At 39.1% G+C, this 12148-nt stretch overlaps 1 protein-coding gene and 1 long non-coding RNA gene across 4 annotated transcripts in view; one reads left to right on the forward strand and one right to left on the reverse strand.

Moving 5' to 3' along the window:
* LOC121140443 lies at window positions 1–7075 on the forward strand. The gene is made up of 2 exons (XR_005877282.1): window positions 1–265; window positions 3689–7075. It is a non-coding gene; the product is annotated as an uncharacterized LOC121140443 (long non-coding RNA).
* Window positions 4881–12148, reverse strand: part of Api5 (apoptosis inhibitor 5) — a 26158-nt gene continuing 18890 nt past the window's right edge. Inside the window, exons 12-14 of one of the 3 annotated variants that reach the window (XM_005064882.4) lie at window positions 11129–11205; window positions 10524–10660; window positions 4881–6965 (exon numbers count right to left, since the gene is read on the reverse strand). In XM_005064882.4, coding sequence (XP_005064939.1) covers window positions 6883–6965; window positions 10524–10660; window positions 11129–11205 — 297 coding nt within the window. In that variant the 3' untranslated portion in view covers window positions 4881–6882. Of the gene's footprint in view, window positions 6966–10472; window positions 10661–11128; window positions 11206–12148 lie in introns of all 3 variants that reach the window. The other 2 variants (XM_013122052.3, XM_005064883.4) reach the window with 2 other exon arrangements.

A 12148-nucleotide genomic window follows, 5' to 3' on the forward strand; every position in this document is an offset into this window, starting at 1 on the left:
CCATCCGCCATCTTGGGGAGGTCGTCTCTGGAGCAGGAGGAGGAGGAGTCCGCGGAGTGCCGCCGGGGCTCACTTCCAGACCTTTCAGCGTCGCTTGGGGCAACCGGTCCTGCCGCACGCCAGGGCTGGAAACTGCATTTTAGTTAGCGTTCTCCTGTAGGCTATATGGTCTCCAAGTGTGGGAATCGGAGGGGGGGATAATAATAATAGACTAAATGGAGCTTGAGCAGAAGTGAGAAGACTGGGTGGTGGTTCTTTTTAAAAAGTAAGTATTGTTTCTGGTAGTGCAAGAAAAGATAATGCTTTCGAACTACCTAAGACAAGCGTTTTTACAAGGTTCGTAATGGAGTGTCAAGCGGCGCAGTCCTGCTGCAATGCGTGTCACACACGGAATTAAAAAAAATAGCTCTAGATAACTTATCAAATACAAAATAGTAGTTCAAGGCAAGATCTGCATATATGATCGGTATAGATACTTTGTTTCTTCCTAAATTTGGAAAGTGGTATCTACTTACAGATGAATTACATCTGGTGTAGCCAGACTTCTGGGCCTTAGCAGCAGCTTGTGTCTAGAGGACTTTGGTGGGCAGATCCAGTCTAATCTAAAGGCTTAGGTGTAGAGCCCATATATTGGCATCTCCTGAATCTTTTTAAATATGCACGTTTTCAGCACTTGTGTCCCCTCCCCCCACTCCTTGCTGAGTCTATTTTAAGTCAAGTCTCAGGTAATTGACTTGCATATTAAAGTTAGAGGCTCACTACCAACAGATAAATGAGCAATTAACAAGCTTAGGTTCCAGCTTCTACCTGTGTATATTCTAACAGATACTTCAGAACTGCCTGCTAGTATGTTGTATCGTTTTGTGCTCACGTTTGTTATGCTTTTTTTGTTGGGAAAAGTGTGAGAATAGTGCCCTGCCACCTCCCTACATAGGTGTGGCAGGAAAACAAACATCGCCTCATGCTACGGGAACAGACCAGGACATTAATTCTTCTCACAGTTAAAAAAATTTTTTTCCCCATATGCAGCCAAAGTTGCCTGAAACGTATTATTTAGACCAGGCTGGCCTTGAAGTCCCGTTAGGCATGAACCATCAGGCTCAGCCTACAGGCAACTTTTAAGTACTGATGATAACATTCATTTTACTAAAAAGGTACAACTTGGTGCTGGAGAGATGACTCAGAGCTGAAGAGCACTTCTTTTTTTTTTTTTTTTCTTTTGTTTTTGTTTTTCGAGACAGGGTTTCTCTGTGGCTTTGGAGGCTGTCCTGGAACTAGCTCTTGTAGACCAGGCTGGCCTCGAACTCACAGAGATCCGCCTGCCTCTGCCTCTGCCTCCCAAGTGCTGGGATTAAAGGTGTGCGGCACCAACGCCCGGCCTGAAGAGCACTTCTTACTCTTCCAGGGAACCAATACTGGGCTCACACCTGTAACTCTGGCTCCAGGGGATCCAACTGTGGCATACATTCTCATACACAAACACACATACACCACACATACTTATCTGCCTTTTGAGTGGTGGTGGAAACTGGGCATGGAAATATGAACACTGAGAGTAAGCCAGGATGTTGGCAAGTATATAGACAATGGGAGTGTAATGTGCATTTGCAGACAGCCAGGTGGAAAAAGGCTTGACACAAAGGTCCATGGTTCAAGTAAAGTGTGGCAAAGGTGATGCTGATGTCAAGTTGTTAGGGACTTGTGTGTCTATTGAGTTTAAATATAAACAATAAGGAGTGTAACTGAATTTTAAAGTAGTGACAAATGATTTTTTCTCAGCATCTTATATTTAGGTGTAGTACCTACTCTGTATAAAATAAAATGGCATCATCTTTTTTTTTTTTTTTTTTTTTGCAACGCTAGTGACTGAACCCAGGGCCCTGCATATGCTAGCCAAACACACTACTAATGAGCTATGTTATTTCTACCCTGTCATTTAATAACTTGTGTATAATACAACTACCTGGCCCTAGAACTCCAGAATGAGTAGTTGAGTAGACTCCCTAATATCTATTTTAAGTATTAGCGATATCTGGCATTTAGCCTTTGTAAAGGAGACAAAAATCAGCTTCTATGAACTCAATGGATCATCCACATTTTTTTTTGTAGATCATATCCCTTGTTTTTGAGACAAGATTTGTCTGAAACCTTGAAAGCCCTCCATGGTTTTCTGTTGTATAACTAAATCTTCACAAACTTAGCAGCTTAACCCATGATTTCAGTTTCTATGGAATGAAGAGTATGGTTTGGCATGGCTGGTTTTCTACTCAGTCTCATACAACTGGTATCAAGGCTATACTCTGAAGCTTGCTGGCAGGGTTGGGTAGGGTATCCTCTTCAAGCTCATTCAAGTGTTTGCAGCTTTTAAATTCTTTGCTGTTGTAGGACTGAGGTCTGTCGTGCTGGATGCTGCAAGGCATTAATGCAAAACACCCCACTATATCTTGCCATGTAGCTTTCAACATGGCCATTATTTTTAAGGCCAGCAAGAGAATGCCTCCATTGTTTGAAACTTAATTTCTAGGCTAGATTTAATGAATTTGTATAAGATTTTCCAAGTGAATTATCTTCCTCTTAATTAACCCCAAATTAGCTCATTTGTAATTATGACATTTGCAAAAATATCTTTGGCCAAATAACAGAATTTCAGGAGGAGTTGAATATAGCTACATGTCTTCCATAGCCCAGGTGGATCTTTTTAAATCTTAGTCGTATTGAAGTATACTTGAAAATATATTCAGTGTACAAGAATGTCTACATATGCAATACCATTCCTGCTTTAGGTAGCCCTAATGTAGAGAAGTGTTCTCTTCCCAGCCTAAAGATACAGTTCAAATCCTAGTTTGTAAAATTCTTGCCACCACTGAATTTTATAGCACTAATGATATACCATACTACTTTCTACACTTTGAGCACTGAAACTCTTTGGTAATTTCTGCAAAGGTTCTTAGGTCTAGTCTAGTGAGGCACAATACACAGTAAAACTAGGGAAAAAAATACAATACAGGTAGGCAGTAAAGATAAATAGGGTCAATAAATTACCTCCAAGGTCAGGGAAGCTGCCCAGGGCAGATGGGAATGTCCTGTGTTATACCACATATGAAAGATTCCAAAGTACTCTGGGCTTGTATTCTAGGTGTAACATGTAGAACACACTACTCTAGAGAGAATAAGGATATAACCCTTGTGGAGGTCTGTGTCCCTGATTAGATCAATTCATTCTTGGTATGTTCTGGGAAGTACAAGCAGGATTGGGAAAGCTGGGTTGACTAAGGCCATCTAAGGGATCTGTCCTAAAATTCTTTGCTCATTTAACCTAGACTATTAGCAGCTAAAAACAGGAGGAATTTCTTATGTTAATATATATTTTTTTAATCTTCTTGAGTATCTTGGCTAGGTTTTTCAATTCCTCACCAAAGTAGCCTTCCCATTTGAAGTGACTAAAACAATTTTATTGCAAAGCCCAACCTAAATGTGCTATTTCTTCACTTTAACAAATCACACAACTCAAGCACTTTATTAAAAGGAAGACTTATTCTGGTTCCCAGTTGTAGGGGTTTCAGCGCCTGCTAGGTGGCACCACAGTGCAGAGCATGTGACAGTGGAGGCTGAGAAGCAATCAGAAGACATCAATAGGCTAGGAACAAAACAAACCTGAAATTTTTTTTCACCTTTCAATTTCATTCAGTTGCAGATTCATCAGTTGACTAAGCCATCTATTAGGTTGGTATCTTCATGATTCAATCACTTCCCTGAAGCCCACCTCTGAAGCCTGCAGTGGAGACCAAGCTTTCAACACAAGAGCCTTTGGGGAACTTTTCATATACAAACCATGGCTCTAAAAAATTATTGCTTCAGAGTTCCTGTCCAGGTAGTCAGGTCACTTCTTAAAAAATCCATTCTTCCATTCTACATGCACATCTTCGACAAATATAAAGTGCTAATTGTCAGTATCTCACACTGAGTCAATTCTTAGGTCAATATGGAACAGAAAATGTATCTACTTGACCTTTCAATATAAAGTAATTTTTAAAATCTTATTTTTTAAAAACTGTATTCATGCATCTCTGCATGTGGGTATATGCACATGAATGTAGATGCTTGCTGGAAAGGTGTGTGTCTAGTCCCTTAGAACTAGAGTTACAGGCATAACTGCCTAATGTGGATATTGGGAACTAACCTGGGGTTCTCTGCAGGAACAGTATGTACTTTAAACCATCTTGAAGTCAGAAGGGATTTCATGATTTTGTAGAATTTGATGTTTTTTTTTATAAATTTATTTTTATTACATTTAGTGTTTGTGTGTAAGCCATAGGACAACTTTGATGAGTTGGTGCTCTCTACCTACCATATGGATGTAGGAGATTAAACTTAGGTTTTTCAGGCTTGGAAGGAAGCTCCTTTATCAGCTGAGCTATTTTGCTGGCACTGCTTTTTATTTTATAGGATTGATCTCTTTGGCTCAGGCTTGGCTCAAGCTTGTGATCCTCCTGCTTTAGCTTCCTGTTTGCTGGGATTACAGGTGTGTGTCACCAAACCTGGCTGATATATTTTTCCATCTTCAAACACTGGAAGTCTCACTATGCAGCCTACACATGTGATCCTTGTGCCTTAGTTCCTTGATGGATGACAGGCAAGGGACACCATGCTTCAGCTCTACTGACACTGTTTTGACAAAAAGAACCAAATCTTTTTCAGGAGATTGTATTTACTTATAAAAATACAACCAAAACAGATGGCTTGCAAGACTGACCTTGATGACAGAGCACTTTTTGTCACCTTTATATTTACTATCTAACAGTTTGTCATGAGAAGTTAATAATATCCAAGAATGAAGAATCTTAAGTTATAATTATAACACATTAAGACACGAAACAAAATTACAAAAGGAAATTTATTTCAAAAGCATAAGGGAACATTTACATTTAAACAAGGGGATAAACAGGTGTCTTGCAGAAGAAAAAAACATATTTATGGCATGAAGATTTTCATTCAAATCTCTGAAGCAAAAAGAACACTAAGTTATGCACTATTGCCTAGGCAAGGGAAGGGGAGCAAAGAGATGAGGGATGAATGCAGTGAGCTCTGCATTAGACATGAGGTCAAGTTATTTCTGCTGAGTTTACAAATACACTCAGACAACTGAAAGGAAAAATTACACTATGTTCAAATTTATATTGCTGTAGTCCAATTCATTTTTGTTCTTGAGATGGCTTTAGGCCATGGCTGATCTATCTGATGTCCATACTAGATGGCCACAGTTCTCAACTGGCAATCCCATGTTCCTATGTCTGTTCAGATTCCAAGGAAGCCTAGGTTCAGCTCAGTCTTGTGGAATGTTCAGAGATTATTGCCAGCACTCCATAGTTAAGTTGACCAACTTCTTGTGCTCACTTGTATCATTCTAGGCTTCTAGAAATATTTTCTACATAAATATATGCAGTAATTCTCATAATGGGGTTTTGCTTTTTTTCTCAGTGTAGAAGTAATGATGATGATGAAGACACCTGTGCAGGAATTGAAACCTCAAAAAACAACAACAAAAAAACCAAAATAAAACAAAAAAAAAAATAAACTTACTAGAAGTGACTTCTGAATATTTGATTTGAATAGCAAACTTGGGGAAGGAAGATTAACTATGGAACAAAAATGTATGACATTCAAATGAAGAACAAAGGGTTTGGGCTACTAAAAATGCCCATGACGAGATACTCCACAAACCTCCCATCTGTTGTTTTAATCTAAAGACTACTGGCTAACTTATACAATAATCTGATTAATAACCTGAGAAGTTAAATTTTCAAAGTGGCAAAAGCAAACTCAGTGAGCATCTCTTATTTAATGGTACTATGTCATCAAGTCATTTTCCTGGGTAGCCCTGGTTATTAAGTCTCCAAATCCTAAATTAACTATCACATCCTGTGGGAACCTGTATGTACACCAGATCTGGCTGTATTTCACCAACAAGGGTCTTCAAATTTGTCTCTGAAAAAACAGCCTTTGTTTTTAGTTTTAAACAATAATAATCACGTTAAGTCTGACAGACTCAAATCCTCCCTACTGGAGTAAAAACCTAGACACCAAGTCAGTGAGGGTTTTAGCCTCAAAAGGATAATCACTGTGTCAGATGACCCATTCCTAGAATTTAAATTATTGATTTGTTGTACACTCAAGTTCCATAACATGCATATACACACACACAACATATGCTTATGTTTGTATGTATATTATGCACATGTACTCCTATTCAAACAATAAGACCCTGTGTTCAAAAGGGGTATTCTAAAAATGGAGAAGAGTGAAGGCAGTAATGCAAAGCAACTTACGGCCTCCTAAAAACTTAATGTCATTTGTAATCGTAAGAAGCTGGTGTTTAACTTTTATGAGTCTTAGTAGGAATGCTACAACACTGCCTAGTAGCTTCATTAGAAATCCAGGAAAGAAAGCAAAACGTTAAGAATGATCTTTACTCTTCTCCATGTACTGGTCAAAAACTTTTAACAGAATGGGGGAGAAAAATAAGTAACCTTTCAAAAGTGATGAACTTTACCAGATCACGAGCTAGACTGAATTTTCCATTAGACTCAGTTCTCAATAACAAATTATGAAGATGTTTAAAAGCAAGATTCACAAGATGAAGTCTGATAATGAGGATATTGCGAAAACAAGTCAAGGCTGCAGACAAAGCATCCAAAAATATTGTTGTGGTTTTACCTTGGACACAACCATGGTCTGTTACAAAAGTAGATCATACATACAAAGGTAGAAAGAACATTACGGTTTTCAGCTGAAGGCAGCAGTCCTTTTAAAGGGACATCCCCGGCAATCCAATGAGTAGTAGATTTAAACTCATGACAATGCTGAAGAATGTGATGTCGCACTCTAGTAGAGTCTTCCTCGACTACGATTTCCTCGTGTTCCCCAACCTCGGCCTCCTCTACTTCCCCTGAAGGCTCCTCTCTGCTCTACGAAAAAACGAACAATGGTTTAGGTCTTGCTCAGGACTTCATGGTTCAGCAAACAGAAATATAGCTTGTAGGTCTGAAAATAGCAGAAAATAAAAGCTGAAGTGGTATTCTGTCACTGTCTTCAAATTCATTCTGTCCATCAAACTGGGGCACCATTTACAGAGGCAGAGAGGTAAATAATAAAGTGCCACATATTTCATAATAGTTTGATTAAATGCTTCTCATTAATTAGCAAAGTTGTTTGAAAACAATGTTAGGATAACCATACTTCTAGGTTTTTATTTTGGTGCCTATCACTATCAAAGCATAAAACTATAAAAAAATAAAGAACAATGTAACAAAAACATCTCTAGTCTTTATATATGAGAAGTATCTCAAACACCAACTGTTTTGAACAACAAGGCTGCCCTTTTGTATGTGACACACAGGCAGTGTCTTTTGTTGTGGTATCACCATCTAGAGCACTGGCACTCATAAGTGTAGGTTCACTGCAGAGCCTTTTCCTTCTTTCATGGGCTGTATGAGCTCCCCAGAACTGTCACCAAGCTGTGTGTTACAGTGAGGCTGGACTGTTCATCGTGGGCAAATGAAACCAATCTCTTTGTGAGCTTCACACTTCCTCACTGCAGCAATCTTGTTAGCAGCAATAAAGGCTGGCATTTGTCTTTCTGATCCATAGTCTTGAAAAATACCTTTCAGGTCAACTTTACAATCCATTTTTAAATTTTTGTCATTATTGCTTATTAGATGGTTTTCTGATGAATCTCCCTTTTTTCCCAAGAAAGAGAGAATTCAATTCTGAGACAGAAAATTAACAAGACTTCTCCAGTCTAGTGAACACTTTTCTCTGTAATTTAGTAGTGCCTGACTCAGTCACTTCTTGTGACAGTTTTATTCAAGGATTGGTATGCAAATCACTTTAATGATGCTACCATGTTTAGTGCCCTAGACAACATATTCAAGAGTAATAGTGTTGGGACCGATATACTTCGTTCAAGATTCTTAGTATGCAATCAACAACAAAAAGCATAGTCTCTTAAACTACCCATAAGGATAGGCTTTGAGAAAACCACCTGTGGGTACTGTAACTTGTAGCCAGCTGTCGCTCCTGCACCTCTTGTTTATATTTAAGGTGCATGAGATTTAATTTTCCTTCCTTGCTCCTACTTCCTTCCTCTCAGATATAGGAGACAAGGACTTCCATATTACTGAACTACACATATCAGTCCACAAAAATAATTTTCTATAAATATCAGCACACTTAGCAAACTAGTGCACAGAATTATTAGCTATATACTAATTAACCATTAAAAACTAACCTTTACAGTTTTCCAATTATTTTATTCTGGGGTTTGAAAGATACACAAGACATATTTTCTAGCTTTTCAAAGGGATCCAAACAAAATTTCAATTTTGACACAACAGAGTTCTTTCATTGTTCAGCTAAATATGAGTTGTTAAAGTTGCAAAAGTATGGTGAGCTTTATTCTAAAAGACATTTCAGCATTTTAATCATTATTTCAATGATTTCTTTACTTTTATGTTTTTATTAAAATTTTTTGTGTGTTCTGAGAATCAAAGCCAGGGCTTTGCATAAGGAGGCAAATGCTGTAAGCTTCATTCCTAATTGCTAGAAAAAAAAAAAAAGTTCAATTGTTCCAGATCCTGGAAAAGGCTAATAAAGAAAAAGCATGGCAGTCACAAACTGTAGACTGCCTAGTACTCCTGGCATCCTGGGGAACTCCGTGCATAGGAAGGAAACTAAAATGAGCATCTATCTACAGATAATGTGACTGACTTTGTTCCAGGCAAGTGTGCTCATCTGTGGGACCCAAACACCACACCCAGAGAAGAAAAACTATCATTTGACACTGATCAGTGATATTATAAAGCAAGTCAAGGAAACACTTTAAATTGTCATTGTGAGAACACAAGAACCCAGCCACTCCACAGGCCAATGCACAATACTGGCAGAATTTATCCTTACTTCCTACACCAGTGGGGCTTTATCTGCTTTCCAGGCCACTTTGCCTTTTAGTCACAATGAAGATGGCTGAAGGAGCTCAAACCATGACCCTATTTTTTTGTTAAGTAAAACTGCTTATTGTTTCTCACATTGTAATTTTGAAAGTTAACTGTGTGTGTGTGTGTGTGTGTGTGTGTGTGTGTGTGTTTGAGACAGGGTCTCTCTATTATGTAGCTTTGGCTGTTCTGGAACTCGTTATACAGATCAGGCTGGTCTTGAACTCAGAGATCTGTCTCTTCCACATTTTCAATAAAAACACTTCCACTTTTATTTATTTAAGACTATTTTGTTTTATTTTTTGCAGTTTTTAAAATAAAAAATATAATCACATCCTGGCTTATTGACAAGCTAAAGTGTTACAATTTACAGTTCATTTACATTGGAGTGTTCATTTCTCAGCCTAAAGCTGGCCTTTTCCAATCTGTCTAGTTAACAGAGAAATTCAGGCACCACTAAGAGGAACTTACCTAATGTCATCATTATCTCACTTGGAAATATAAATCTACAGTGTAAAATATGGCTCAGAATATACTTAGAAAGCAACCCTGAAGAATCAACTACAATCAGCAATCAAAATCAACCACATTAATGTTTGATTGCTAGTATTATGATTGCTGCTGATGTCATTATCATTGAGACATGGTCTACAGCGGCCCAGGCTGACCTGACCTCAAACCTGCTATACAAATGAAGACGGCCTTGAACTCCTCCCGTCTCAGCCTCTCTAGAGTTGGGGTTTCCAGTATTAAGCTTATCTTAAACAAGTAAAGGAGTTGGGTGGGTTACTTCTGCCCATTCTGACCCCTCTGAGTACAAAGCCTTGTTATTCAGTCCAGGCTTGCTTTGTGATCCTCCTGCCTCACCCTCCTGAGCACTGGGCATATAGGTATGTGTCATTATGCCCCATGTGTTCATTCTTTTAAATAAGATTTATACGGGGGAAAAGCCAGTAAGAGACAGACTTCATTACTGATTCTAGAGCCTTGAGAGAGAATGGACAGGTGGGAAGTTCTAGCCAAGGAGGAGCGGAAGATTGCATTTTGGGCCAAAGTGCATTTTGGGCCAAAGAAGACAGTATAACATCACATTCTCCCAGCCACACAATGCTCCACCATCTGACTCGATTTCCATGGCCTCTCTTTCAACTAGTCAAAGAAAACCTTAATATTTTCAGCAACAGACTAACAAGTCCCAGAGACCCTCTACACTGCATGTGCCAGAGCTATGTCTTTCTTTTCATGGAAAAGTGTATACAATGGCTCCTGACAACTTCCTGTTCCTGCTGGTTTCTCCAACTATTGCAGGCATATTTTCCTTTTCAAGTGCTTCTGTGTCACATGCTTGGTTCTGTGAACCCACAATAGTTAGAGAAATGGGATATAATTATTTCCCCAATGGCCCCCTTTCCAGGCTAACTCAGAAGAACAACCTAACAGAACTATGATACTATATATATATTCACAATTAAAAGCACGTACCACTTTCTACCTAATCTCTTGGACTGCTTGTACCCAAACGAAAACGCTCACCATAATTAAAGTTGCCCAAATTGCTGCTGTACTTCCCACTAGGAGGATTATAAATCTGTCTGGCATCCCTTTTTGGTCCTCCTGGAGATTTCTTGGGTGGTGAACCTGAACTTGTGTCTTCATTGGCTCTCTTTTGCCTGTAACATTGGGAAAAGCAACAATTAAAAAGCACTGGATTATGCCAAAAGCCACAACACAGTTCTAAATTAGCCTGTGAGCTGTAAAAGATCTGCTAAATAAGATAGTTACATCAGAAAGTATGGATAAAGTTCCATACCATCTCAGTAACTGCTGTGCTATGCAGTTATGTAAGAATCACCAAAGGGCATTTATAAGGCTTTAAATTACTTGAAATATTTGGTTTCAAAGACACATGCAGTCCTCACTGTGCTAAGTTGTCAACAAAGTCTAGTAATGTGGCAGAAAGGCAAACATCCCAAGCCCTCCAGGGCTGTATACAACCACGCTGCTTTGTAAAGCCCTGGGACGAGACTTGTACTTTAAATCTTCTTCTAACCATCATATTTCACTACTTTGAGAATCATTTCACTGTCAATGTACTCAGGATTTGTTTACTCTTGAATCTCTTTAAAATCCATTCTTACCCAATCTCCACTTTCTGCACAGGTTTCCAGGACAATGTTACTGTGCTCTTATACGAAGGAGGAATGTGGAAGAGATCCTGGAGAGACAATAATCAGAATCAGCCAAGATTGCTAATGGACATGCTGCTATCAGGGAGTGGGCGAGGAAGGAGGCAGGAAGATACATCTTAAAGGTTAGGATGAGACATCAAGGCTGATGTCAGGTATCTTCTTGAGTACTTTTTCACTTTAGCTCTGGCCCCCCCAGTTAAGTTTTTGAGACAGGGTCTTTCACTGAACTCGGGGTTCAGTGGTTGGCTAGCTGGTTCCCCGGTCTCTGCCTTCCCAATGCTGGCATTACATGCAATGCACACTGCCTGGCTTTTTACACAGGCACTGATCGAACCCAGGTAATAAATGGTAGCAGATATAAACTATAAAGCTTTCATTGGGAGTTGTAAGTTAGGGTTGGGTGTTGAGGTAGGGTGGTTTCACTTTGTTGACTAGGCCTGTCTCGAACTTGTGGTGATCCTCCTGCCTTTACCTCTTGACTGGTAGAATTACAAAGCACACTACACATTCATTGACTTCTGCTTTGAATGCCATTTCACTTCTTATCCTGGCAACATGACACTCATTCTCCATGTCTAATGATACTATCATTGTCCCTGCAATGCTTTCTTCTTCTTTTAGATAAAAAGCATTTTCATAGTATTTCTACCACATTAGCTGAAAAGCATATTTGTCCTCACTGTCAGGCTTTATGCTCTCGGTGTTACAAACACACTAGTGGATATTTAGGAACAAAGAACAGGAGGGTAATTATAACTTAAAAAGCAAGGTACCACTAGCCTGCAGCACAGAAAACTCTGAATTACACAGATAAGTTTACAAAGAAGGCCACAGGAAAACATTTCAGGTGCTGCACAGCCCTGAAATACAGAGTCTCATTGACTATTCGAAAAGGCCCAATAACATTAAGACCACCAGAACTAGGGGCTGCCAAGGTGATTCAGTGGTTAAAAGCACTGGTTGCTCTTC

Source organism: Mesocricetus auratus, unplaced genomic scaffold (assembly GCF_017639785.1).
Source record: "Mesocricetus auratus isolate SY011 unplaced genomic scaffold, BCM_Maur_2.0 Super-Scaffold_100004, whole genome shotgun sequence".
In the NCBI taxonomy this organism is placed as follows: domain Eukaryota; kingdom Metazoa; phylum Chordata; class Mammalia; order Rodentia; family Cricetidae; genus Mesocricetus; species Mesocricetus auratus.